Below are 27,969 nucleotides of genomic sequence, written 5' to 3'. Positions count from 1 at the left end.
GTGGGTCATCTCCGTCCATCTGCCCTTCCGCCTCCGTTCTCTCTCCACACACCTCTCCCCCTCCCCCAAACAGAGTCTAGGTACTTCTCCACAGCCCTCTTCCCGTCCCATCCCGTTCAAAGGAAACCTCCCCTTTCCCTCACTCCACTGGGTATGGCCCCACACTATGCCCCTCCAGCATCCAGTTCTCACTCCTTTCTTAGCACAATCCCTCCGCACTGTAACCACCGGGGGGCTTTTTGAAGGCTGTAACCATGGCACCTTTTTTGTTGGGGACAGGAGGGGAGTTGTTGGTTATTGCTGTTACCATGATACTTGGTTTTGCTTCCAACAGAGAGGACAATATCAGACATGTAGGAGAAGCTCCATGTATGTTTAACAAATGGATGAATCAAATGAGATTTCATGGGGAGAGTGGTAGGGAAGCTGGTTAGTAGCTGCCTATGCATATCCCAACTTCCTTCCCCCAATGCCAGAGATGGAAGACGGAGATGCTTTCTTGGAGATGACCTTCTAAGGGCATTGTTGGCATTGGGGTAGGGGGTAAATCGTGGGGTACTGACTTGGGGTTCACTGTGTGGGTGGGGTTTGCCCACAGACTTCCTAGGCCCAGGGAAGTAGAGACAGGGAAGGGGGAAAGAGGTGCTGGCTTTGGGGCTGGGGCTGCCAAGGGGACCTCAGCAGAGTGCAGCCCAGCATGTCTGGGGCCTCCCCATTCTGGCCCCACTATGAGGAACTAAACTTCCCTAACCAGATGTTGTCACTGCCCAAAGACAGTGTTTCATGCCTGTGTGGAGTGACCACTCTGCTTTAGACAACCGTCTTCCCGAGGAAAATCCATCTTCAAAAAAACTCATCCTCCTGTCCAATTTTGTTTGATTCCAGAATTTGACACAGGAGACCCTCTATCCAGGACCCAAAGGGAGAACTCCTTTAAAGATGCAGGTGTCGGAGTTCCCATCGTGGCGCATCGGAAACGAATCTAACTAGTATCCATGGGATGCAGATTTGATTCCTGGGTTAAGGATGCCGCATTGCTGTGGCTGGGGCGCAGGCTAGCGGTTGCAGCTTTGATTCGACCGGGAACTTCCATATGTCACCGGTGCGACCCTAAAAAGACAAAAAAAAAAAAAAAAGTTGGGGGTGTCCCCTTTGTCTCCTGGGAAAGCAAGAGATCAAGTATAATGGAAAAAATAAAAATCATATAAATTGAAAAGAAAAGAAAAGCAAGAGAAATTGAGAGCAATGGGCGGAGATAGATTGCAAAGTTTCCTCGCCCCAATCACCAGATGCGCTCCCCACAAGACACCCAGCTTGTGCAGATGATTAATAAATCGTCCTTTAAAAACCAACGAATGAATAAGTGAATGAATGGAAAAAAATGAATGAAGAAATGGAAAGAAGAGGAGGGGGGAAGAATCATGGAATTAATGAATGGAATGAAGAAAGAAGGGGAACAGTGTGAATGAATGGATGGTTGGAATGTTGGATGAATGAATGAATGAGTGAGTGGTTGAATTAACGCAAGAGTGAGTCAGGACCGGGGAACCCCTGATTCGGAGCCAGCGCAGAGGGCGGGGTAAGGGGGATTCCGAAGGGCGGGGCCTTGGTCCGGAAGCACAGCGGCTTCGGGGGCGGGGCCTGGGGCGGGGCCTGAAGGCGGGGCGAGCGAGTGAGTCAGACTGGGCTGCCCAGCTGCCCTGAGTAGCTGCTGCCGAGGACCCCGCCGGCGCCCCGAGCCTCGTCTGCGCTTCCCGCCGACCCCTCGGACCCCCGCAACCTAGGAAGGAATCTAGTCCGGATCCAGCACCCGCTTTACAACGCGGACCTGCAGCCCGGAAAGGCAGCGCAGAGTCGGATCCTGCTCGGACTGGGCCCCGGCGGGCCGGCGCCGCGGGGATGTCTGAGGCTCGGAAGGGGCCGGACGAGACGGATGAGAGCCAGTATGACTCGGGCATCGAGTCTCTGCGCTCCCTGCGCTCCCTGCCTGAGCCCACCCCGGCCCCAGGCTCTGGGCCCTCAGATGGCCGGGGGCCCCAGCCCTGGACCCATCCTCCGGGAACAGCCGAGAAGTCACAGGAGAAGGAAGACACAGACGGGGAGCGGGCTGACTCCACCTACGGCTCCTCGTCGCTCACTGAGCCCCTGCCCTTGTTTGGAGACCCCAAGACCGAGGACCCAGTCCCGGACTCGCCCCTTCCCGCCGCGAGGGCGCTGAGCCCTCAGCAGTTGGAAGCACTCACTTACATCTCTGAGGACGGAGACACGTGAGTATGGGGGCCAGGCTGCGAGAGGACCCCTTCTTCCCTCCCGATGCCGGCTGGGGGCCTCCCCAGGACCTGCAACAGGCCGAGCACCCCCTCTGTGAGGATCCTTCAAGGCACCAGCTCTGGAAGGGGCAGTCCCCACACTCTCTTCCAAACTTAACTCTAAACCCATTTTTTTTGAGTTCTAGCCAAGCCTAATCCAGAGGACCTGGCATCATCTGTCAGCCCCACCTTTTGGCAGGGCCCTTACCAGGCACCTGGAACCCCGGCTAGCATCTTGGAAATCTACCAGTAACCCACCCCTAGGAAGGGAAAATTCCCCTGGCCAGCCCTGTTTTGTTTTGTTTTGTTTTTTTCCTCTCTGGGGGACAGGGCATCCTAGTTTGCTCTGGGACTCCCGGCCTCTGACCTCGGAATGCCCTGTCTCAGGGAACAAGAGGGGCCAGCTACAGGTTGCCAGTGGCTCCAGGAAGCTGGGGTTGGGGGCACTGCCAGGGTGCAGTGCTGGGGCTCGCCCTGAGGAGGAGGTGAGCCAGGCTGGGGCACTCGCGCCTGCAGACAGACAAGCGGCTGGCTGCCCCAGTTAACTTCCTTCTCTGCTGAGAAAGGGGAAGTGAGGGCTCGAGTCAGCCTTACTGGCACTCTCCACCTCCTGAGCCCTGCAAGTCCCCCTCACAGTCCTGTGTGACCCTCTGGCTGTATCCTTCCTCCCCTCCCCCCCTGGGGGGGGGCCAGGTGGAGCTTGGTGGAGATGGGGCTGAGGGGGCAGTGGAAGTAATTGGCAGCTGTGTGGGAGGGGCTGGCCAGTTGAGGATCTGCCCTTCAGGAAGACGAAAAAACGCTGGCCTTGCTGACCCACCCGAGAGGGGGGTACCTGGGATTTGGAGATGGGAAAGAGGGTGGCGGGGGGACTGGGGTCCCAGATCTGGGATGCTGGAACCAACATCCTCTAAGGGGGATAAGAGGAGGCAGGAGATATCTGTCTCGACCTGCTTTTTTTGGAAGATGCAAGGGTCCTGGGTGGCCTTTGACAAAGATAGTTTCTGAACCTGGTGGGTGACTCCCGGGGCCTTTTTGTACCACTCAGATTGTGCACACTCCCCGAGGAATACCTAAGGATGACCTTTGACCCAAGGAGTGGGGACTTCTGAGCCTGGCCTCCTTTGTTAGCCTCTCAGCCCCAGCCTTTACCACTTCTAGTTAGAGAGACAGGTGTGGTGTCTAGACCTGGGGGGGGAAGGAAGAGGAGGAAGGGGGGGATGTAGGTGTCAAGACTCCCCAGGGGGTTCCCTGCTAGGAGGGGGCCCTTTCTTCCCTCCGGAGGTGTCTGGGCCGTGGGATGTATGGAAATGGGAAGAGGAAGTGGGAGGAGGGGACACCGAGGGAGAGAGGGAGGTGGCTGCAGGAATGTGACCAGAGAGCCGGCCCTGGCCGAGGGGATTTCCAGCGCGGCTCCTCCCTCCCTCCGTCACTCTCTCCTGGGCCTCGCCGGCCACCAAAGGCGCCCCCCGCCCCTCCCCACCCCACCCTCCTGCCTGAGCAGCCCCCTCCCCAGCCTGGACGGGCCCTTCAGCCCAGCTACCCCCTGGCAATTGCCCCCCCCCCCCCCCCCCCGAGGCAGCTGTCCCTGCCTGGACCCGCTTTCATTTTCCCCCACCTGATGTGGGGAAACCCCAGGGCTGGAACTTCCCCTCCCCGCTGCCCACCCCCCAGGTTAAAGCTCTTGATCCCCCTAGCCACACACATTTTCTGCCCTGCACAGACCTCGGAGGTGAACACTGGAAGGGGGGGTGGGGGGCGGGTCCGGCCCCGCCCAGCCCCTGCTGTCTGGAGGGGGGCCCTCTGGCCGCCCTGTGGGCGATGCTCATGGCCTCCTGGCTTCTCTTCCATGCGCTTCTGTCTCTTCTCTCTCCGAATGTGTAACATGGAGTTTGTGAGGTGACGGGCGGGGGTGGGGGTGATCCCACCCCTGCCCTCTCTGTCCTCCCCATCGCAGGGGGGGTGGAGGTGGGGAGCCCAGCCCTGGAAACCACCTCTGTGCTACCCCAGCGGCTTTCAGTTTGGCTTTGAGCTGCAGCTGCCTGGCAGGGCCCAGGGGCCAGAGGGGAGCGGAGCGTGGGCAGGCTGGACAGGAAGGCCCTTGTCTTGTCAGCACCCTGCCCGCAATCAACTCAGCCAGGGCGCTCCCGAAGGCCACTGTTGGGAACTTGAAGCTCCCACCCCCAGGATCTTGGCTCCCCGCACCAACCCCTCACTTCCTGGTCCAAACTCTCACTTCCTGCACCCACTCTCCGGGTGGCAACTTACACGTTGATGTGTTCCTCCCAACCCCAGGACCCCAACCCCGGGACCTCTCTGGCCTGGGCCCTGACCCCAAATCTTGCCCCTGCCTTCCAGGCTGGTCCACCTGGCGGTGATCCACGACTCCCCAGCTGTGCTGCTCTGTTGCCTGGCTATGCTGCCTCAGGAGGTCCTGGACATTCAGAACAACCTTTACCAGGTGGGTGGAGAGGGTGGGCTGTGAGCTCAGATGCCCATGTCTGCCCTGGCTGCCATCCCAGCAGCCACACAGCATCCTTAGGCTGCTCCCTCAGGGCAACCATATGCCATATCTGGGGCTCAAAGCTGAAGATACAAAGATAAGTCAAAAACAGCTCCTGCCCAGAAGATGCTCGAGCCTGGGCTAGGGGACTCGTGTCCATACCTAATTAAACAGCCTGGCGACAAGGGTTGTGATGGAGACACATAGCAGCTGCTGGGGGATCCGATGTCTGTGGGAAGCGGCTAGCGAAGGCTTAGGACAGGAGGTGACATCAGCATCAAGCAGTCGAGGAGGAGTGTGCCCAGTGAAGACTACCTGCTGCTTCTGTCTCCCTCCCCCCCCCGCCGCCCGTCACCTAGGATGACAGAGGTCCCCCCAGAGGTTGAGAAGCTAGACCCTGCCCCCTCTCCTTTCTCCAGGGCTAAGGTGACCCACAAGAAGAGCAAGGGGCCACTTTCCTCACTCTGCCCCCACAATTAGGGTCCCAAGAACCTGGTGGGGGCGGGGTAACAGAAGGAAGGGCTTGGTGGCGTTTCGTTGAAACACCAGGGCCATAGCCTTTATAAGCAGTCTTCGAAGAAGGTGCTGGCCGCTGGCAATTCCTGTGCCCACGCTAGCATGTCCCCAGAGGTGGGAGCATGCTGCAGAGGCCCTGTGACCCTCTCTTTGTGTCTACAGACAGCACTCCATCTGGCTGTACATCTGGACCAGCCAGGCGCCGTTCAGGCCCTGGTGCTGAAGGGAGCCAGCCGGGTGCTACAGGACCGGCACGGTGACACGGCCCTGCATGTGGCCTGCCAGCGCCAGCACCTGGCTTGTGCCCGCTGCCTGCTGGAGGGGCGGCCAGAGCCAGGCAGAGGACCACCACACTCCCTGGACCTCCAGCTGCAAAACTGGCAAGGTACGGGCAGCCTCGGGGCCAGTGGGAGGAGGAAGGGACAGGAGACAGGGAAGAGAGGGTCACAGCTTGTCCACTGACACACCTGCCATTCTAAGTGCATGGGTACTCAGAACACTTTTGCTGAATGAATGAATGAATGAACAAATTTGATTTAGAATTTATTGAGAAACTGCCGGGTGCTAAGCAGAGACTTTAACTTTCCCTCAAGATATATTCAGTTTAGGAGTTCCCGTCGTGGTGCAGTGGAAACAAATCCGACTGGGAACCATGAGGTTGCGGGTTCAATCCCTGGCCTCGCTCAGTGGGTTAAGGATCCAGCATTGCTGTGAGCTGTGGTGTAGGTCGCAGATGCGGCTCTGATCCCCCATTGCTGTGGCTGTGGCATAGGCTGTCAGCCACAGTTCCAATTGGAATTCTAGCCTGGGAACCTCCATATGCCGCAGGTGCAGCCCTAAAAAGACCAAAAAAAAAAAAAGATATATTTAGTTTAATAGAGATTAGATGAACTCAATAATCCATTCAACAAAGGTGTATTAAAGGTCTTCTATGTACCAGGCACTGCTGCGGAAGATGGCTTACATCTGTGAGCAAAACAGAGAATGCCTGAGGCAAACAATAAACATAAGAAGTGAGTTCTTTGGAGTTCCTGCCATGGCTCAGTGGGTTAAGAACCTGACTAGTACCCATGACGTTGTGGGTTTGATCCCTGGCCTTGCTTAGTGGGTTATGGATCCGGCGTTGCCGTGAGCTGTGGTGTAGTTGAAGATGTGGCTCGGATCCCGCGTTGCTGTGGCTGTGGTGTAGGCAAGCAGCTACAGCTCTGATTTGATGTCTGGCCTGGGCACTTCCATATGCTGCAGATGCGGCCCTAAAAAGACCTCCCTCCAAAAAAAAAGAAGTGAGTTCTCTAGGAGGTTAACAGGCAGTCAGTGCTGAGGGGACAACAGAGCCGAGTGAGGGGACTGGAGTGCGGGGGGGGGGCGGGGGCGGTGGTGGGCGTTGATGTGGTTTTGGAACAGGGTGGTCAGGGAAAATCTCAGGGAGCAGGGACATTTGAGCAGAGATGTGAAAGAGGTGAGGGATGTGAATTTGAATCTAGTTCTCTAAGTGGAGATGGGCCCAGGCTAGAAAAGAGGGTGCAAAACTGCTAGGGCAGCTCACGGGAGGAAGTGGCCCCCGCAGAGGGGCTGGAGGCCTGAGGACCCAGACAGCTCTGAAGAAGGTGGCTTTTGATGAGGCTTGAAGGCAGGTAGGGTTTGGGGTGGGGGGAGCGTGTGTGTGTATTGGCGGGAGGAGTGCCACTCAGCAACCTGACTCCTGAAGCGTGAAAGTTTCAATAACATGACTCTGAAAAGGTGGAAACTTTGAGTTCCTTTCCCCCCCAGATTTTTGAGGGGGTTTTTGGGTTTGTGTTTTAACAGTCCTGTGATCAGAGGCACTCAATGGGCAGGGCGTCCCTTGGGGCTGAGGGGTAAGGGAGGTCCCTAAATAGAGGGAGAGAGAGAGAGCTGGTGGATGCAGCCCCCGCCCTTGCTCCCCATCCCAGGTCTGGCCTGTCTCCACATCGCCACCCTGCAGAGGAACCGGCCCCTCATGGAACTGCTGCTTCAGAACGGAGCTGACATTGATGCACAGGTGAGCCGGCCAATCAGGGCACTGCCCGGCCCAGGTCCAGCCCCCAGGCCCCTGGCCAGTGGTCAGAAGGGGTGGCGCTCCTCTCCTTAGCCAGGGCCTGGGCTCCGGCTTGGCATGCTTCTTCTTCTTGAGGGCCTAGGCTGACATCCTTCTTCCCCCACCCAGGAGGGCACAAGCGGGAAGACAGCGCTGCACCTGGCCGTGGAGACCCAGGAGCGTGGTCTGGTGCAGTTCCTGCTCCAGGCTGGGGCCCGGGTGGACGCCCGCATGCTCAATGGGTGCACGCCCCTGCACCTCGCAGCCGGCCGGGGCCTCAGCAGCATCTCATCCACCCTGTGCCAGGCCGGTGCCGACTCCCTGCTGCGGAACGTGGAGGATGAGACTCCCCAGGACCTGGCTGAGGATGTAAGAGGCGGACACTCAGCCCTGCTGTCCAGGGCCTCCCACATCCCTAGCAGAGACCAGCGCTGTGATAGCTGAAAGGGCCAAGGAGTTAGAATCCCGGGGTGTGATCCACGACTCTGCCACTCACCCACTGCAGGACCTCTCTCTGTCCCTCTCTCAGCCTGTGTTCTCATTTGGTCAGGATCAGGGGCCCAGACTTGGACTCCTACAGGAGCCATGCAGCTACAGCAGATCAGCAAAGCACACTGGTATCAAAGACAGCCCGGTGGTGGGGCCTGGGGAAGACTGGACCGTGTATGTCTGAGCTTCGCTCAGCACATATTTGCAGAGGAGCAATATGGGCCTAGTGTTTCAAGTCTTGAATATTTTTGGGGGGGAGTCTTTTTAGGGCTGCAAGTGCAGCATATGGAGGCTTCCAGGCTAGGGGTCAATTTGGAGCTGCAGCTGCCGGCCACAGCCACAGCCATGTGGGATCCAAGCCGGGTCTGCAACCTACACCACAGCCCATGGCAACACTGGATCCTTCACCCACTGAGCAAGGCCAGGGATCGAACCCAAGTCCTCCTGGATACTGGTCAGATTCATTTGTGCTGAGCCATGATGGGAACTCCCAGTCTTGGAATTTTTAAAGAGCGATGAAACCTAGATTTTTCGATACCATCTTTCCTATTTTAAATGTTCCGATTGAAAAAATATTCAAAATGTTTTGTAGCTTTTCCCAACACCCCCCCCAAAAAAAACACAAAAAAACAGGCCCATAGGCTGGATCACCTCCTATGTGCTTCTTAGATCTGATATCTGGCATTATCTTAGAGAGTAAGGGCTTGCCTGAGACCTCATGGCTCTGTGTAGCCCTGAGGGGCCAGTATTCTGGGCATTAGTAGGAAGATTTGTTCCCTGATGTCTTGGAACTGTCGCTTGTGGGGGAGGAAAGGGCCTGATAGGCAGCCCAGCTCCCTCCCCGACTGCTGCCTTCGTCCACAGGTCCTGATCTTGCTTTTCTCCCTCCTCTCCCTCAGCCCTTTGCCCTTTTGCCCTTTGATGACCTGAAGATCTCCGGGAAGCCACTGCTGTGTGCCGACTGAAGCCAGGACAGGTTCTGGGGCCCCGGACGCTCCACCTCTTCCCCTCTGGAAGCTGGAGCCACAGCTGCTGCAGTTTGGGCCCAGACCATGCGTCCTTCCGGTGTCCTGGGGACTGCTGAGGCCAGCACAGTCCCCAGCTGAGAGGAGGGATCGCAAGGAAGAGCCAGTCTGGAAGGAAGAGCTTCTGGGTGAATTGGAAGGACCCCTAAAGCCCCAGGCAGCCTGAGCGAAGCCTGATCACCTCTGTCGAGGATGGTGGAGGCTCTTGCCTCCACCCACATGGGGCCATCCTGAAGTGGCCATCCATTTGGACAACGTGAACTCTCCTGACTAGGGAGAGATCCTGAACTGTGAGTGAGCAGGGCCCTAAGGTGGTCCATCTCACTGCCGAGTTCACACAAAAGGCCCTGAACCGAGCCTTCGAGGGAGGGGGAAATTTCAATACCATGACACTAAAACAGCAGAAACTTTTAAAAAGTCCCCCCCGCCCCGCCCCGAGCCCCCAAGTTGTTCTGTGGCACGTGCTTGTCTGTGTGCATTGGGGATTTTGAGAAAGGCCTTCCCTGTGACCTTGTGGTGGAGGCAGAGAGGGAAATTGTCACTTGAGCAGGACAGGCCTGGCTGGGGAGGGGAGGGAGGCCAAGGGTTCTCGGGCCCCTCCATCCAACACAGACCCTTGTCCTTTCTGTGGCAAGGCAGAGGGATGGAGGAAGACAAAGAGGAGTGAGAAGATGCCAATGGGAGACCTCCCCACAGCCCTGGGGGAGCCTGGAGAGAAAGGCCAGCCTGTGGATGGGGGGGGGTGACGCAAAGAGCTGTGGCCTTGTGTGTTTTTTCTCTCATTCCACATGTGTTTGAGGGGCCTATGAGGTCAGGCCTATGCTGGGATGAAGACTATGGGGGAATAAACCAACACCGTTTCTGGCCACTTACGGACTATAGCCTGGTGAGTGGGACAGCCAATGAAATCATAGACATCCAGGGAGCACCCGTGGGCTGCAGCAGGTTAAGGATCTGGCATTGTCACTGCTGTGGTGCAGGTTCCACACACTACAGGTGCTGCCCCCCCCCAAATCATAAACATCCAAATAAATACGTAATTACAAGTTGCATTTGGAAGGAAAAGAGTAGTAGGAGGGAGAACAATGGAGCGGTTGGAGGGCCATACTTCAGGTGGTCTGGGGTGATCATGTCATCTCAACTGGCACAAAGGATGAGTAAGGGATCGGGGGAGAGCTTTCCACAAGACCTTTGGTGAATCAGAGGTACTGAGAGTATGCCAGTGGGGCTCTGCAGCGGGTGGGTGAGTGGGCGAGGTCGACTGGGGGCCAGGTCTTGCAGAGCCTCAAAGGTCATGTGGCTGGGAGGACAGAACTGCCTGTCCCCCTCGCAAAAAGGAGACATCTTCCTGCCAGAAAACGGGAAAATGGTTGACCTAAGGGGATGTGCTTGGGATGTACTTAATATCCCCGTCCCTATGATGTTGGTGGTCACCATGCCTTCCGGGCCACCGGGGAGACCTAAGAGCGATGACCAAGCAGGAGCAGACATCGAGGTGAAGCGCGCCCCGCGCAGGGGCAGCCTGGCCCCCTCGCGCTGAGCCGGGTCTCCCTCCGGGCCGCGCGGGGGCGCTGTGGCCCGGCGGCGGCCCGAGGCGCTGCGTGGTCGCGGCCGGGGGCGGAGGGGCGGCCCCCGGGAGGGAGGCGGGAAGAGCGCTGCACTTCCGCTAGCCGGCGGCTCGCCTGCTGCTCCTGGAGGCGCCGCTGGAGCGGAGGGAGCGCGCGGCCCGGGGACCCGCAATCCCCGGCCCCCCTCCGCCCCACGAGGCCCGGACCATGGATGCCAGGTGAGGGGCTGGGGGGGAGCGGCGAGCCCACGTGACCGCGCCACGTGACCGCCGCTCCTCTGTGCGGGGGGCCGACTGGGGTCCGAGCTGCGGGGTGGGAGGCTGGCCGAGCGCGGCCGGGAAGGAGCCGTCATGGGTCGGGGCGCGGCGTGGCGTGCTTCTTGGGGCCCGGGGGGTGTCAGGCGGGGAAGCCCGGGCACCGTGGCGCTCCAAGAACCTGGAGGGCGGGGTCGAGGGGCGCCGCCTCTGCCCCGAGCCGCCGGCGGGCGCTGGAAGGAACAGAGGGGACCTGTGTGGCGGGAGGGGCGGGTCCGCTCTCGGGGACGGAGGGAGCCTTGCCCGGCCCGCGCTGGCTCCCCCAGGAGAGTGAGAGGCTCTTTGTCCGCCCTGGGCTACAGCTGAGGGGGGCGGGGAGGAGAGACTCCGGGACCTTCTCCAGTGTCCTCCCTCTGGAGGGTCCAGAGGACGAGGAGCTCTGCACCCTGACCCTTCTCTCGGCGGCCCTCGCAGGTGGTGGGCAGTGCTGGTGCTGGCTGCGCTCCCCTCCGCGGGGGCAGGTGGGGAGAACCCCGAAGCCCCTCCAGAGCCGTGGACCCAGCTATGGTTCTTCCGCTTTTTGGTGAATGCGGCTGGCTATGCGAGCTTTATGGTACCTGGCTATCTGCTGGTGCAGTACTTCAGGCGGAAGAACTACCTAGAGACAGGTGTGTGGGGAAAGGGTGGGTAAGTGTGTTCGTTTGTATTACGAGTGTTGGCCAGCCGTGCAAAGGGGATGTGGCTTGGCAAGGGAGGCAGGGTGGCCAGGAGGCTGGACAGCAGGGCGGGCTGGCGGCTTTGGGGAAGATGAGGTGCTGGGGAGAAAATTAGGGTTTGACTTTGTGTGCTTCCTCCAGGCAGGGGTCTGTGCTTTCCCCTCGTGAAAACTTGTGTGTTTGGCAATGAGCCTAAGGCCACGGACGAGGTTCCCCTGGCTCCCCGGTCAGAGCCAGCAGAGACCAGTCCCACTTGGCAGGCCCTGAAGCTGCTCTTCTGTGCCTCGGGGCTCCAGGTAGGTAGGCAGACTCTTCTGCTCTTCCTAGATTGGGCCCCGGCGGGCAGGGACTCTGTGGAGCCAAAGCTTTCGTGTCCACTTCCTCCCAGAGGCACTCCTTCTTCTTGGAGGTGATTGGAGGAAAAGCCACCTTTTCTTTCTTCTTTTTTCTGGCCCTCTTTTCTGTGATTTCGCCCTTCCCCTTGCGGTGATGTGTCTCATACACTGTAAACCCAGTGATAAAAGTTTGGGGAGACCATTCAGACTCCTCCCACTGCTGCCATGTGAGGAGTAGGCTGAGATGCTGACCTTACAGCGTCTTGGGGTGGGCACTCCTGGTTCCACCATGTATACCACGTGGAACAGGTGTGCAGGCTTTAAGAAGTCTTGCCTCCCTGAATTGGTTGAAAATAGGAAAATACTGGGATGGAGTCCGCTCTAACATACCCTGCTGTGGGGACAAAGCAGGTCTGGTCAGTCCTAAAGCATTGGTTCTTGTGTTTTACACACACTTGATTCCCTGCAAGATGAATCCAGGTTTTGGAGGGGAGAAGAAATTGCTAGTTACCGCAGAGGAATCCACATGTGTATTCTGTTCTCTTCATCATTTTCGACATCATCCTGAGGAAGGAAGAGGTCGTTGGGGTGCTTTTCGGCCCATCTTTCCCTTCTCTTGCTTATTTCCCCTTCCAGGTGTCTTATCTTACTTGGGGAGTGCTGCAGGAAAGAGTGATGACCCGCAGCTACGGGGCCACGGCCACGTCGCCAGGTGAGCGCTTCTCAGACTCACAGTTCCTGGTGCTAATGAACCGCGTCCTGGCACTGATTGTGGCTGGCTTCTACTGCATCTTATGCAAGCAGCCCCGGCATGGGGCACCCATGTACCGGTACTCCTTTGCCAGCCTGTCAAATGTGCTCAGCAGCTGGTGCCAATATGAAGCTCTCAAGTTTGTCAGCTTCCCCACGCAGGTGCTGGCCAAGGCCTCCAAGGTGATCCCTGTCATGCTGATGGGAAAGTTGGTGTCTCGGCGCAGCTATGAGCACTGGGAGTATCTGACAGCTGGCCTTATCTCCATCGGGGTTAGCATGTTTCTGCTGTCCAGCGGACCGGAGCCCCACAGCTCCCCGGCCACCACACTCTCAGGCCTCATCCTGTTGGCTGGATACATTGCCTTTGACAGCTTCACCTCCAACTGGCAGGATGCCCTGTTCGCGTATAAGATGTCATCGGTGCAGATGATGTTTGGGGTCAACTTCTTCTCCTGCCTCTTCACAGTGGGCTCCCTGCTAGAGCAGGGGGCCCTCCTGGAGGGGGTCCGCTTCATGGGCCGGCACAGCGAGTTTGCTGCGCACACTCTGCTGTTGTCCATCTGCTCCGCATGTGGCCAGCTCTTCATCTTCTATACCATTGGGCAGTTTGGGGCTGCCGTCTTCACCATCATCATGACCCTCCGCCAGGCCTTTGCCATCCTCCTCTCCTGCCTCCTCTATGGCCACACTATCACTGTGGTGGGGGGCCTGGGGGTGGCTGTGGTCTTTGCTGCCCTCCTGCTCCGAGTCTATGCCCGGGGCCGTCTAAAGCAGCGGGGAAAGAAGGCTGTGCCTGTTGAGTCGTCTGTGCAGAAGGTGTGAGGGACCTGAAGGATGAAGTGAATAGGACCCACTGTACCAGTTTCCTCTCCTACTGTAACTTCTCGGAGGTGGCTGGCTCCAGGGCAAAGTGCAGGTTTCTCAGTATTACAAACCAGCATTGGGGGCAGGGAGCCCCGAGGCAGGCAGCCTTCCCCTTTGCCTTAGGCACCCCTTCCTCTAGAGGGCAGCATTCTGGCAGTCCCCAGGTGAAGGTGAGGGGGGAGGTGTGGCTTGTGAGGAAGCAGCACTTAACAGATCCCCTCCCACCATTGGCCCCTACCGTGAATATCTACCCTCTCAGACTCAAGAGACCTGCACTTCATCTCTGGTGAGAGAAGCACAAGCGCGGCACAGGCTCCACATGCCATTTTCCCAGGAGAGGAAGTGGAAGGTGCTGTGCCGTGGGAGGGGCTTGGCTGTCCTGCCCAGCACCACCTCCTCCCTCTGTGCTCCTGGATCCCTAGGCTCTCCTTGAGCCTGTTGCAGGTTTTGGTACTTCGGAAATGTAACTTTTGCTCTTATAATTTTATTTTATTAAATTAAATTGCTGCAACAGGCTTTAGTCCTGTGTTTCGGTTGACCTTCCACTTAAGGTGGGGTTATGTCTAATAAACCCATCAGAAATTGAAAATGTGTTTAAATACACCAAACATCACAGCTTAGGCTAGCCCACCTGAAAACTCACAAGCTACCTTACCCTTGCGCCTCTCGTAGCTAGCCATACTGTCAGCCCAGGAAAAGATCAAAGCTGAAAAGTAGTTTCTCCTGAGTTCCCATCATGGTGCAGTGGAAAAGAATCTGACTAAGAACCATGAGGTTGCAGACTCAATCCCTGGCCTCGCTCAATGGATCTGGGGTGGCTGTGGCAAAGGCCAATGTGTGTAGCTCTGATTAGACCCCCTAGCCTGGGAACCTCCACATGCTGTGGGGTGCAGCCTTAAAAAAAAAATTTCTACTGCATGTGTGCTTTCATGCTACCATAGTAAAGTCAAAAAATTGTTGTGAGTGGAAGGCCATCTATATATCCTTTAGGAAGGGGACTGAGTGTTGTACAGATGGCAGCTCAAAACTACCGCTTGTCACATAGTTAGCAGTAACCATGTCCCCCATGTACCATGTGACTGTACTCAAGACTAGGGAGTGAGAAGCCAGGGAAACTCCAAAAGCAGTGTTGTATATACTTACGAGAGCGCAGAACTGTATAAAACTGCATCTTCTTTATTTTGCATACTTTAATCTCAGAACAAAATAAACGAGCACAGTACACGACACCCAAACCCAGTGTCAAATGTGGGAAGGGTTATTAGGGCTTGCGGCCCCTGTAGCCTGCCTTAGACAGAAAAACAAATAAAACCACTAGACATCAGCAGAGGAGACCAGGTGGGCTAGGGCCACTGGGGGCTGCTGCCAGGGGAGCCAATGGGGACACTATACAGAGGGAACAAAGTTTGCAGGTAGCAACTCCTAATCTACTTCTTCCATGCGAGATGCATCCTCATCACCCTCGAGCGGGGGGATCTCATCAGGAACAGCAGCACTGGGCTCCTCTGCTGTCACTTCGTCCTCATCAATGCCTAGAAAGAGGGAAGAAAGAATGCCACTTGAGATCTGGCCCCAAAAGCATCAAATCTGTGTCCACCAGGCTAATTCTCCAACTCCTCGCCACACCTACTGCGCAAGGGTACTTACCCAGGCCAAGCTTGATCATGCGGTAGATGCGGTTGGAATGGGTCTGGGGATCTTCCAGCGAGAAGCCAGAAGACAGCAGTGCCGTTTCAAACAGCAGCACCACTAGGTCCTTGACAGCCTTGTCATTCTTGTCCGCCTCTGCCTTCTGTCGCAGCGTCTCCACAATGGGGTGGTCAGGGTTGATCTCCAGGTGCTTTTTGGCCATCATGTAGCCCATGGTCGAGTTGTCCCGAAGTGCCTGAGCTTTCATGATGCGCTCCATGTTGGCTGTCCAGCCATAGGTGCTGGTCACAATGCAACAGGGTGAAGACACAAGCCTGTTGGAGATGGTCACCTGTGGACAACCACAAAAATCTTTGGTTTACCTTAAATCAAAACTACCTCAAGGCAAAAAACGGTATTTTGAAGTTCTATCCTTGGGAAAATAAAGCCTCATCTTTGCCAAGTCTTAGAGCAATGACAAACTTTCCCAGTAAAAGAACACAAAAAACAAAAATAAAAGTTCCCATTGTGGACCAGCGGGAACAAACTCGACTGGTGTCCATGAGGATTTGGGTTCAAACCCTGGCCTTGCTCAGTGGGTGAAAGGATCTGGTGTTGCTGTGAGCTGCGGTGTAGGTCGCAGACATGGCTTGGATCCAAAGTTGCTGTGGCATAGGCCAGCAGCTGTAGCTCTTATTTGACCCCTAGCCTGGGAACTTTTGTATGCTGTGGGCGGGGCCTGAAGAGAGGGAAAAAAAAAATCTGCCCAGTTAAGAGAATAAAATAGGATGGCTCTAAACAAATAAGGCTGCGCCAAACCACTAATCGTGTAGCAACCAGAAACTGAGGGCAAAGCCCTGAAAGCACTTACTACTCCGTTCACTGCTTACCTTCTCTACTTTCTTATCCAAGATCTCTTTCATGAGTTTGCAGAGGTTCTCAAACTTGGCCTTGCTCTCCTCCATCTTTTTCTTCTCCTCCTCATCCTCAGGCAGCTCCAGGCCCTCCTTGGTAACTGAGACCAGGCTCTTCCCATCAAACTCCTTGAGCTGTTGCACACAGTACTCGTCGATGGGCTCTGTCATGTACACCACCTCGAAACCCCGCTTCCGCACACGCTCCACAAACGCAGAGTTGGCAACCTGCTCCTTGCTCTCACCTATAGGATTATTAAATGTGACTCAAGGATCAGAATGCCCCAGCCAGCCAGCTCCCAGGTATCCCTGTGTCCTCCCCTTCTCCTAACACCTGAGAGGCTTTGTGGTCAGGCCCTACGTTCCACTCACCAGTGATATAGTAGATGGACTTCTGGGTCTCCTTCATGCGTGAGACGTACTCTGAGAGAGAAGTCATCTCATCGCCAGACTGGGAGGTATGGTAGCGCAGCAGCTCAGAAAGGCGCCGCCGATTAGTGGAGTCCTCATGGATTCCAAGCTTTAAGGGTGGAAAGGGAAAGTCTTACTAGAAAATAATTATCCCCTACATGAATGAAAAACAGCCATCTTCATCATTAAAAAAGCAAGCATTTGCTGTCTGCTTACCTTTAGATTTTTTGAGAAAGCCTCGTAGAATTTCTTGTAGTTCTCCTTGTCTTCTGCCAGCTCAGAGAAGAGCTCCAGGCACTTCTTAACAATGTTTTTACGAATGACCTTCAAAATCTTGCTCTGCTGGAGCATTTCTCGGGAGATGTTCAGGGGAAGGTCTTCAGAGTCAACCACACCGCGGATGAAGTCTGAAATCAAACATGGATGCTCAGTTAGACACCCCCCCTACAAAAACAAAAAAGTATACACCGCCATCCAGCTGCACCAGTTACACGGCAGAGGACCCTTAGCTTCAGAACAAAGGCTTCATCAGAGTTCCCCATCATGGCGCAGTGGAAATGAATCTGACTAGGAACCATGAGGTTGCAGGTTCAATCGCTGGCCTCGCTCAGTTGGTTAAGGATCTGGCGTTACTGTAAGCTGTGGTGTAGGTCGCAGACTCAGCTCGGACCCTGCGTTACTATGGCTGTGGTGTGGGCTAGCAGTTATAGCTCTGATTTGACCCCTAGCCTGGGAACCTCTCCATATCCTGCAGGTGTGGCCCAGAAGAAAAAAAAAAAAAAAAAAAAAAAAAAATCAAGGCTTCAGTTCCTTTGAGAAAGCTGAGACCAACTACATTAGGCAGAGAAGGTACTCACTGAGGTACTCTGGTATCAGCTCATCGCAGCTGTCCATGATGAACACACGGCGAACGTAAAGTTTGATGTTGTTCTTTTTCTTTTTGTTCTCAAAGAGGTCAAAAGGAGCCCGACGGGGGATGAACAGCAATGCTCTGAATTCCAACTGACCTTCTACAGAGAAGTGCTGTGAGAGAAATCCAAGATAAGCCAACTGTGTATTTTAAGAGTGGCTTTTGTCCCAACACCAAATTAAACTATTTGGGGAGTTCCCGTCGTGGCGCAGCGGAAATGAATTTGATGAGGAAACCCTAAGGTCGCATGTTCAATCCCTGGCCTTGCTCAGTGGGTCGAGGACCGAGGGTTGCCATGAGCTGTGGTATAGGTCACAGATGTGGCTTGGATCTAGGGTTGCTGTGGTGTAGGCTGGCAGCTGTAGCTCTGATTAGACTCCTAGGCTGGGAACCTCCATATGCCGTGGGTGCGGCCCTTAAAAAACAAAAAAATTAAGTTATTTAAAAAAAAAAAAAACTATTTGGAAAAAAAGACCTTCCCCCTTAAGCACCAGGAATAGACTAGACTCTATGGTAGCTGTTGAGAAGCCCTAATAATGCCCTAAATGAATCCAACATAGTGCAACCTGTACATAATCCTTGTGTTAACGAGGAAATAGCCAATTCAGAATGCTAGATGGGCAAAGCTGCCAGAGACACAGTGAAGTCCCTGGAGATGTCATTCCCCTGCCCTGGAAGGGTCCATCAGTAGGTGAACTCATGGCATTCCCAGTTCCCAATCAGTTGGGCAAGTGCCACTTGCCCATTACCAACTCTTCCTATTGCGCCAACAAACAAGGCTTCTTACCTTGACTGCCAGGTGATCTTCCCAGTCATTGGTCAGGCTTTTGTAGAACTCTCCATATTCCTCCTGGGTGATGTCATCAGGGTTCCTGGTCCAGATGGGCTTGGTCTTGTTCAGTTCTTCCTGATCAATATACTTCTCCTTGATCTTTTTTGTCTTCTTTTTCTTATCTTTGCCACTATCATCCTCCTCATCTGAGCCCACATCTTCAATCTTGGGCTTCTCCTCATCATCTTTATCTTCCTCCTCTTTATCACCTTTCTCTTCCTCTGCCTCATCATCACTGATTTCTTTCTCACGTTCCTTCTCCAGCTGCAAGTATCAAAGATGAAAATTTCAGACTACAGAAAATAAAAAACCAAGTGTCTCCTGCAGCAGACAATTGAGTTACCAGTTCATACTCACATAAAGTGTGATGGGATAACCTATGAACTGTGAGTGCTTCTTTACCACCTCTTTCACCCGTCTCTCTTCTAAGTATTCTGTCTGGTCCTCCTTAAGATGCAGAATGACCTTGGTACCTCGGCCAATGGGCTCACCTAGAAAGTCAATCAAAACGGAGTGAAAAAGAAAACTAAGTGCTGAACAACAAAGACCAATGTCTCACCATTAGAATGCTCAAGATCTTTACCACTGTTCCCTCAGAATTCTATCCCCGACACCCAACAGGAAAATCAGCCTACCATGGTCAGCACGAACTGTGAAGGAGCCCCCAGCAGAAGACTCCCAGGCATACTGTTCATCATCATTGTGCTTTGTGATCACAACCACTTTCTCTGCCACCAGGTAGGCAGAATAGAAGCCAACACCAAACTGTCCAATCATGGAGATGTCTGCACCAGCCTACCAAAAAGTTTTAAAAAGTCAAACACAAGTTTTGAAGAAACAGCAAACTAAACATCAATGAATATGAATGGTGCATGCCTAGCTGAAATACCACATACCTGAAGAGCCTCCATAAATGCTTTAGTACCAGACTTGGCAATGGTTCCCAAATTATTTATGAGATCAGCTTTGGTCATGCCAATGCCTGTGTCTACCAGAGTCAGGGTGCGCTCCTGGGGGTTGGGGATGATGTCAATTTTCAGCTCTTTACCACTGTCCAATTTGGAAGGGTCTGTCAGGCTCTCATAGCGAATCTTGTCCAAGGCCTGAAAATACAAATTGCAGTTTTACAATTCTGCTTCCACCTCATCCAATAGAAAAAGTTTTTTCCTACTCCCAGATAACCTCATTTCTGATAACCCCTTTCATTTGAAGCTTGAGACGTACATCCAGTTAGAGTACGCCATCTATCCACATAAAGCAAGGCAAAACCTTTTTAGAATTGAAGTTTATATTCCCTTCAAAAATAAAACCCACAAAATGCCCAATCACCCCTCTCCTTCTTTGAAGTACTCGAGAAACAAACAAATGCCAATGAAGACGCTCAGGGAACTCACATCAGAAGCATTACTGATCAACTCCCGAAGAAAAATCTCCTTGTTGGAATAAAAGGTATTGATGATGAGAGACATGAGCTGGGCGATTTCTGCCTGGAAGGCAAAAGTCTCCACTTCCTCCTCGCCATGGTGCACTTCCTCAGGCATCTAAAATAAGAGAGATGAAGAACTTTGGACTCAAGTTCACCCCAATTACAATAAAGACACTAAGAGGTTCAGTTCAAGTTGTTCTGAACCGAGTACTGAGATGCAAGACCTTTCCTTTAAAGACTTCAGGCTGCGCCCTCAGTCTGAGAATAAGAGGGGCGGGGCGGGGGGGGGGGGGCTGCTAATACAGCCCCCAAAATGCCTTAAGGTCTCTTAAGCATTTTGTTAGGATGTTAGGCGATCCATCCACGGATCAGCAGCCTCTCATCACCTGGTAATCTCTTAGGCATGCAGAGTACCTCGCCCAACCCCGGTTTCTTAAATGTGAATAAGCAGAAGACCTACATACATATTCAAATGTACAAATTAGTAACTACGGTTCTACCATTTCTGGTGGAGGGGAGGGAGCCCCCCCCCCAAACAGACCAGTTTTACCTTAAAGGGGCTATCATTTGAAACTGCTCTCCCTTCACCTCCAGGAAGATGTGAAATTGCTACCTCACGTGGTAAGGGAGGCTAACGCGAGAGAATCGTGGGATACCCACTTGGGATGCCATTAAGACAAAGAACCGATAAAGCAAAAGGCTCCACTCTGTCCCTGTAGCACACGTGACTGAGGTACAGGACCAAACCAAATACAACTAAGATGGTGGCGTAGTCCGCGGGGCCGACGCTCGTCGATGCCGGACATGCGTCGGCCAGGACCACGCGAGGAGGGGGCGCCACCGCGCAGCCTCCCTTCGCCTCAGCATCCGGGCACCAGGGCGGGGCGCCGAGTTCCAGAACCTTCCAGAACAATTCCAGCCAACGGGGAGAAAAGAGGACGACGAAGAAATGCTCCCATAAATTCTCAAGCCTGCCTCCTCCGCTACCCCTCCACCCTGACTGCAGGAATGAGCTCGAAGCAGGAAGCACGATGGGCCACTGGAGCTCCAAAGCATCCTTTGCCGCAAACCCTCACACTAAGGACTAGAAAAACTCCCTTCTATAAAAGAGATGGCAAAACCTACCCAGAACCATGCTGTGCTGAGTCACACCGGGCCCGCACACCCACCAACCTTGCCCACCCTCTGGCGCCCCGTAGTCGCGTCCGGAAGTAGAGGGGCAAACATGGCAGCGTCCCGGGCCGGCGCGGCTACCACGTGTAGCCGCCCAGTCCCCCAGCCCCACTCGCCCAGGCCTAACAGCCGCCTAGAAGGCCCGACACCAAGCATGGAAGGAAAAGCTAAACTCGAGAGCTCCCTTCCACCCACCCTCTAAAAAAATTGGGAGCGTTGTCCAGCAAACCGCCCCAGCACGACAAAAACTTGGGTCTCAGAAAGGACAGAATGGACGAAAGCAACCTGAAATTTAACCAGAAATGCCTTAAGAGTGCAACCTTACCTTAAAGGATAAGGATCACAAACACCACAAAGCTGAGCGGGGAAGGACTGCCTCCGGCTCTCACGCCAGAACAAGGCTGCGCGGGGGGTGACTCAAGAGAACGGCTGTGAGACCCCAGTCGCTTTATATAAGGCGAAGCACACCTTCGCTGCCCGCCCCCAGATCCCTCCGCCTTAAAGGAGGCTGTCTGTCAGCCCCGCACCTGCCGCTGCCCGCCCACCTTTACGTCATGGTCCAAAATAGGGGAGGGGGCGGTGAAGAGCAAGGGCGCGCATGTGTAGACTTTTTCTTAGTCCCATCTCCGCGTCCTGAAGACAGGACACCACCAGAGCTAGATGTTGGGTATACTCATAGGACAAATGCCGTGGCTCTAGGGAACAGAATCCCCGCTGACCTCAGTAAAAACCTGTAGAGCAGGTGCCTCCACACCAAAGAATCCCAGAGGAACACCTGAAAGGGGACCAACTACTCCCACCTATGCTCCCTCCCTGCTACAATCTTCCTTACACATTCCTACTGCCCAATAAGGGGAAAGGGTCCTTTCCGGGGACACTGGGGAATTTGAAGCCGAACTTTGGGCAGCCCGCGAACCCTGGCACTCCCAGGGGACAATGGGCAGTGCCAGCGTCTCGCTGCGGGGCGTGGCTTCCGCTGCTAGAAGGTCGCCGGCTCGGGTGTGGAGGGCACTCTTTGTCTGCAAGCGGCGGAAGGAGCGACAGTGGCGGTGCTGCGATCTTCCAGCAGTTTCCAGATCCGCCTCTACGGTCCTGTCCCGCCCCGCCCCGCCCTCTTCCCTTGGGGCTCCACCCCTTTTTCTGCGGACTGGGCTGTGCCTCTGCGGCGGCTCCGCCTCTCCAACGTTATGCTTGAATCTCCGGGAGAGGTGGGCAACTTCGATCCTATGTTGCTGGCGGGCAACTACACCCGGCACCCTCTTCGCCACCCGCCAGACCCAGCTCGCTCAGCATTGCGTCCAGGGTGGGGTGGAACAGGGATGATCCCCCCTTTCTCCCCCGTCAGTCACACAGCACACGGGTTATTGGGGCGGCTCTGCGAGAACCGCCTTCGGAGCCGAGACTGAGGGTGGCGTCGCTACCTGAGAAACCCTCCCCAGCCTCTGCAGCCGCCCACGCGTGTCGCACGCAGGGGCATGCACATACAATCTGGTTTCCTTTTCTTTTTACAAAAATTCTTTCCCCTCCTGCAACTGTCTAGGTCTGGGGAGGGGAGGATCTCCAGGGACCCCCGCTGGGTGGCGGGGGTTCTAGGAGGTGGCATGAAGACACCAGCGCCTTCATGCTGGCCAAAGGGCTGCTCGCTCCTGGCGGGCAGAACCAGGTTGTTCCCCTTCAGCTGCTGCGGCGCCGGAGCCCCCAAGCCAAGCGCCGGCCCAGCTGCCTCGCCTGGCCCTGCCGCTTTTGCTTGCCTTCGGGGCGGGTACGCTGTCCTCGCCTTTCCAAGGCCTCATCTCTGGAGCTCACCCGCCCCACAGCCCCTCCGGGAGAGAATGACCGCTCCCTGCGCCGTGACCTTGTGGATGCCCAGCAACTCCCTCAACTCCCTTCGTGGCCCACTTTGTCCGCCCCTGGAATGCTTGGGAGAGGGATACCTCCGACTCGCAGACCTCCCTCGGCAGCCCTGGTGTGCAGTCTTGTAGCACTTCTTTGTCCAGCTGTTGAACTCCAAAGAACAAAGGACCCTCGCGTTCCTTTTCCTTGCCCCACACTCCTGACTTCATCACCCGTGCCACCCCTACCCCGATTTCATGATTTCATCTCTCCTTACTCTTCCACTGCTCTTCTGGTCTAGAAGAAGCCGGTGGCTGGGAGAACTCAAGGAATGTGGGAAGGGGCCTGAGTGCTGCTGCTAGGAACGCCCCAGGATGCTCTGTTCCAAGATGGAAACGGGGAGCATCGTCCCCCAACACACCCTCCCTCCCTCTGGGCAGAAGGGGCCTAGCTAATCAAACACCTGCTCTCTGGTTCACATAGAGCATTCACAGCTCACTGTCCCCTGCCGCCTGAAGGGGTAAAAGTGAGTCTGTGCGTTCTAGGAACCGGGAGAGGAAGGCTTCAGGGAGTACCGCAGGGTGGGTCACCTCGGAGCCTATGCTCCCCTAACGCCCTTGCTCCCTGCTCCAGAAACGGTGTGGGGACGGGTTCCCCTCCCAGGACCCAAGCCCAGGGTGGAGCAAGAATCACTCCTGTCAGGACCAGAACTCCTCAGGGGGGGTTCTAATGGGAAAAATCTCAAATCTCTTACACCAGCACAGAAATCCTACCTTCTCTTCTGGGAGTCTTCCAGGATGGTTTCTCCAGCTCTTTGACACTCACTCAGCCCCCACTGTGAGCTTTGCCTGGGGAAGCAGAGATGCATAAACAGGACAAGGCACCCTCAGCCCACTGGGGGGAGCTGCAGCAGACCAAGTGTGAAGCCTGGGAGACGCATCAGTTTCCCAGCACGGCCTGGGGAAGAGGGCGGGCTCGGGGCTAGCCAGGCCCGGGGGCACAGGTCTACTCCCAGCAGAGGAAAAGCATGGAAAGGCACAGCACTGAGAGAGGAACCTCAGGGAGGCAGGGACTGAAAGTGGCCCCACATTCCCAGGTCAGGTCACAGAGGGCCACAATGCCATGCTAAGCAGTTCTGACTTTAACTTAGGATGAGGGAAGCCACTGAGGGCTATTAAAGATGGCTTAAACCCCCTGGATCTCCAGAGGCCTATTCCCAGCATCACTTGCAATCCTTTATGTTCCTAAGATACCCTTTTCCCAACCAAGCTTCAAAGACCCAGCCCAACCTGCTGTTGGAGAGTGGCCAGAAGAAGCAGCACTCACAAACTGTAGTCTGCAGCTGGGGGCATTTGTTTTCATGTGGCTAATGGATAAGAATGCTTTTTCCGGAGTTCCCGTCGTGGCGCAGTGGTTAACGAATCCGACTAAGAACCATGAGGTTGCGGGTTCGATCCGTGCCCTTGCTCAGTGGGTTAACGATCTGGCGTTGCCGTGAGCTGTGGTGTAGGTTGCAGACGCGGCTCGGATCCTGCGTTGCTGTGGCTCTGGCGTAGGCCTGTGGCTACAGCTCCGATTCGACCCCTAGCCTGGGAACCTCCATATGCCCTGGGAGCGGCCCAAGAAATGGCAAAAAGACAAAAAAAAAAAAAAAAAAAAAAAAAGTAGAATGCTTTTTCCTTTTTTCCTTTTTTTTTTTTTTTTTTTTTTTTTTTTTTTTGCTTTTTAGGGCTGAACCTGCAGCGTATGGAAGTTCCTAGGCTAGGGGTCGAATCGGAGCTGCAGCTGCCAGCCAACACCACAGCCACAGCAACACCAAACACAAGCCACATCTGTGACTTATGCCGCAGCTCAAGGCAGCACAAGATCCTTAACCCACTGAGCAAGGCCAGGGATGGAACCTACATCCTCATGGATACTAGTTGGGTTCATTACTGCTGAGCCACAACAGAAACTCCACTTTTTCCTCTCTTTAATGGTTGAAAATAATCAAAAGATATTTTTGGCAGGTGAAAATTATATGAACTTTGAGTTGTGTTTGCAAAGTTTTACTGAAACACAGCTATGCTCAGCTCATTTGTTTACATGTTATCTTTGGCTAGTTTCATATTGGGATGGGGAATTGTGACATTACACACACACACACACACACACACACACACACACACATCATGGCTACACCCTCAGCATATGGAAGTTCCCTTGCCAGGGACTGAATCCAAGCTGTGACCTATGCCACAGCCATGGCAACACTGGCTCCTTTAACCTACTGTGCCTGGCCAGGGATCAAACCCAAGGCACCAAAAACACACCAATGGGTTAACGCTGTGCCACAGTGGGAACACCATCTTTTTCTATTTTCTTAACTTTAACACTCAGCACGTTAAATTTCAGCTTTTCCCTTTTCTGGCATAAGGATTTAAGGCCATAAATTTCTTGTCAAGAAAAATTTTAGCTGCCCTCCAAGTTTCAGTATATAGTATTTTTATTATAATTCCATTTTAAGGATTTGGGTTCCTTTTATGGTATCTTTGTTGATCAATTTTAAAGTGTTTAAAATATTAAATTGCTTCATTATCCTTCCATTATGTTGTAGGTATACAATAGTGTGTATGATACTTATCTCTTGTATCTGAGACTTCGTTTGTAACCTAGAATTGGTTAATATTTATAAAAGCTGGAGTTCCCGTCGTGGCGCAGTGGTTAACGAATCCGACTAGGAACCATGAGGTTGCGGGTTCGGTCCCTGCCCTTGCTCAGTGGGTTAACGATCCGGCGTTGCCGTGAGCTGTGGTGTAGGTTGCAGACGCGGCTCGGATCCCGCGTTGCTGTGGCTCTGGCGTAGGCCGGTGGCTACAGCTCCAATTGGACCCCTAGCCTGGGAACCTCCATATGCCGAGGGAGCGGCCCAAGAAATACCAACAACAACAACAACAACAACAACAACAACAACAACAAAAAATTTATAAAAGCTCCATGAATGTTTGAGAAAAAATATATTATCTAGTTGTTGGATATGCTAAATATGTTAAATCTATTAAATCAAGCCAGTTAATTGTGTTGTTCCAAACAAACAAACAAAATAAAACACTTAAAAAAAAGTTCCCTTGGTGGCTCAGCAGTTAACGAACCCGACTAGGATCCATGAGGATGCGGGTTCAATCCCTGGCATTAGTGGGTTAAGGATCTGACATTGCCATGAGCTATGGTATAGGTTGCAGGCGCGGCTCAGATCCCCCGTTGCTGTGGCTGTGGTGTAGACTGGCAGCTGTAGCTACAACTGGACCCCTAGCCTGGGAACTTTCATATGCTGACGGTGCAGCCCTAAAAAGCAAAAAAAAAAAAAAAAAAAAAAAGCAAACCTCGGAGGACTTCCTGTTGTGGCTCAGTGGATTAAGAACATAATGTGGTGTCCACGAGGACATGGGTTTGATCCCTGGCCTTGCTCAGTGGGTTAAAGATCCGGCGTTGCTGCAAGCTGCAGTGTAGGTCGGAGATGTGACTTGGATCTGGCATTGCTGTGGCTGTAGTGTAGGCCAGCAACCGCAGCTCTGATTCAACCCCTAGCCTGGGAATCTCCATATGTCATGGGTACAGCTGTATGAAGTAGGGAAAAAAACACTGTAAAACAAACAAAACACTTGAAAACTCCCAGGGATACAGCTTGCAGAAGGGTGAGGCTGAAGCGGGGGGGCTCACACAGGGGTGGAAGAGGCACTGTATGCCTTTTCTTTTTTTTTTTAATTAAAAAAAATTTTTTGGTCTTTTTAGGGCCACACCTGTGGCATATGGAGGTTCCCAGGCTAGGGGTCTATGGGAGCTATAGCTGCCGGCATACACCACAGCCACAGCAACATCACATCTGAGCTGCGTCTGCAACCTACACCACAGCTCACGGCAACACTGGATCATTAACCCACTGAGTGAGGCCAGGGATGGAACCCACAACCTCATGGTTCCTAGTCGGATTCATTTCCACTGTGCCACAACGGGAACTCCTGGTAACCTGTTCTTTAATATCCATATCAGGGAGTTCCCTAGTGGTCTAGACTTGGTGCTTGCACTTCTGTGGCTCAGGTTCGATGCCTGGTCTGGGAACTGCGATCTCACATCAAGCCACTGCATGCCATGGCCAAGAACAAAAAACAAAAACCCACATCAGTGTCTTGACTAAGAGTATAGTATCTTGGGCCTAAGGTTGTGACAGAACCCTGCCTACCTGCTATTATCAGCCCAGCCCAAAAACATCTGTCCTTCTCCTGCCATCACGCCCACCAGGCATCCCTTCATGTCCTGGGTGTTGTTCAGTGTTCCAGGCCTCCTTTGACTAAGAAGGTAAAATGTCAACCCAAACTGATTCAGGGCAGGGAAAGGGGCCAAGGGCAGGTGGCACCACAAACAACCCTGACCTGCTTAACTGTTCTGCCTGCCACCTGTCCTGCCCCAGGCACAAGTTGCTGCTCAACGTGCAGATCTCAACTGGCTGGATTTCTAGGTCATTCACTAGGCCCAGTGCCTGCCTGGCCCACCTGCACCAGATAAGAAACTGGCGAGGCTGTGGTAGTGCTACTGGGGGTGAGGAACTTTCAGACAGGAAGGACCTTGCTGGTTTCACCTGGGAAGGATGACATGGGACTTCAGGATCTTAGGAGCTTGTGAAAAAAGATGCCTCTCTGGACTGTTTGGAGGCGAGGGAGGAGGGGCACCAAGCCTGTGTTACGCCCTATCCCACGCGGCCTTGCACCTTTGCATGCCTTCACCACCTGGAAACTCGCGCGTGTGTGTGTGTGTGTGTGTGTGTGTGTGTGTGTGTGTGTGTATCACAGATGGGGAGATGGGGACTGAGACAGACACACAGACGAACAGAGACTTCTACTTACCCAGTGCTTTGCAGTTTACAAACTATTTTCCATCCTTTAACCTTTTCAGCCTCAGTTTTCTGGAGTAGAGGGGCACAGTAGTCAGCACTCAGTAGGATTATTAGGAGGGCGCAGAGCGGCAGGCGAACGTTATTCATTAACTGAGTGGAGTTTCACAACCAGGAGAGGGAGGCAAAGCAAATATTATTACCCCTGCTTTACAGACGAGTGCCTCCGCGAAGGAAAGTGCTTGGTTCAAGGGCACCTGGAATTAAGGCGGGTAGGGTCTGGTCCCCCATCTGGCGGAGGTCAGATACAAAGAGCCACTTGATTAGTGGCCGCGCTGCCGCCAGGGGGCGCGCGGGAGACGGGCGACGTCACTTTCCGTTCCCTGACGCCGCCGGGCGGGGCTGAGCAGGGGCTCCCAGCTCCTCTCGCTCTCGCCAGGCCCTGCGGTTCTCACTCTCCCGCGCGAGGCAGGGACCCAAGTGGTGGTTCGCACTTGGCTGGGGTGAAGGTACTGAGGCTTAGTTCTGGAAGCTTCGGGGGCGGGGGCCGAACGGCATGCTGGGAGGTGCAGAGAGCCGCTTAGATGGG

The 27,969-nt window shown here is 54.3% G+C and overlaps 3 protein-coding genes across 5 annotated transcripts; 2 read left to right on the top strand and 1 right to left on the bottom strand.

Moving 5' to 3' along the window:
- The first annotated feature begins 1,679 nt into the window (after positions 1-1,679).
- NFKBIE (NFKB inhibitor epsilon) lies at positions 1,680-9,763 on the top strand. The gene is made up of 6 exons (XM_021100039.2): positions 1,680-2,267; positions 4,665-4,767; positions 5,488-5,710; positions 7,257-7,345; positions 7,511-7,750; positions 8,770-9,763. The coding sequence occupies exons 1-6, from the start codon at positions 1,900-1,902 to the stop codon at positions 8,833-8,835; spliced, it is 1,089 nt and encodes a 362-aa protein (XP_020955698.2). The 5' UTR covers positions 1,680-1,899; the 3' UTR covers positions 8,836-9,763.
- A 779-nt stretch (positions 9,764-10,542) lies between these two features.
- On the top strand, positions 10,543-14,620 carry SLC35B2 (solute carrier family 35 member B2). The gene is made up of 4 exons (XM_003128416.4): positions 10,543-10,681; positions 11,192-11,385; positions 11,575-11,729; positions 12,405-14,620. Exons 1-4 carry the CDS (start codon positions 10,671-10,673, stop codon positions 13,341-13,343), a joined length of 1,299 nt encoding a protein of 432 aa, XP_003128464.1. The 5' UTR covers positions 10,543-10,670; the 3' UTR covers positions 13,344-14,620.
- Positions 14,540-27,708, bottom strand: HSP90AB1 (heat shock protein 90 alpha family class B member 1). 3 transcript variants are annotated; one of them, XM_005666063.3, is made up of 13 exons: positions 27,394-27,708; positions 23,287-23,361; positions 19,476-19,622; positions 18,978-19,184; positions 18,717-18,876; positions 18,439-18,572; positions 18,037-18,345; positions 17,197-17,362; positions 16,556-16,746; positions 16,301-16,448; positions 15,905-16,173; positions 15,033-15,366; positions 14,542-14,917 (listed from the first exon to the last, which is right to left on the bottom strand). In XM_005666063.3, exons 3-13 carry the CDS (start codon positions 19,620-19,622, stop codon positions 14,808-14,810), a joined length of 2,175 nt encoding a protein of 724 aa, XP_005666120.1. In that variant the 5' UTR covers positions 23,287-23,361; positions 27,394-27,708; the 3' UTR covers positions 14,542-14,807. The 3 variants fall into 3 exon arrangements, with proteins under 3 accessions (NP_001231362.1, XP_005666120.1, XP_084822843.1); NM_001244433.1 differs by lacking the exons at positions 23,287-23,361; positions 27,394-27,708 and adding an exon at positions 21,006-21,247 and having other exon boundaries at positions 14,540-14,917; XM_084966717.1 differs by lacking the exon at positions 27,394-27,708 and having other exon boundaries at positions 23,287-23,362.
- Between the last annotated feature and the right edge of the window lie 261 nt (positions 27,709-27,969).

Source organism: Sus scrofa, chromosome 7 (assembly GCF_054392235.1).
Source record: "Sus scrofa isolate SSC_HxYL_T2T_F1_AM1 chromosome 7, Sscrofa_HxYL_maternal_Yorkshire_Landrace_v2.0, whole genome shotgun sequence".
Lineage (NCBI taxonomy): Eukaryota > Metazoa > Chordata > Mammalia > Artiodactyla > Suidae > Sus > Sus scrofa.
This window is presented reverse-complemented; position numbering and strand designations above follow the sequence as displayed.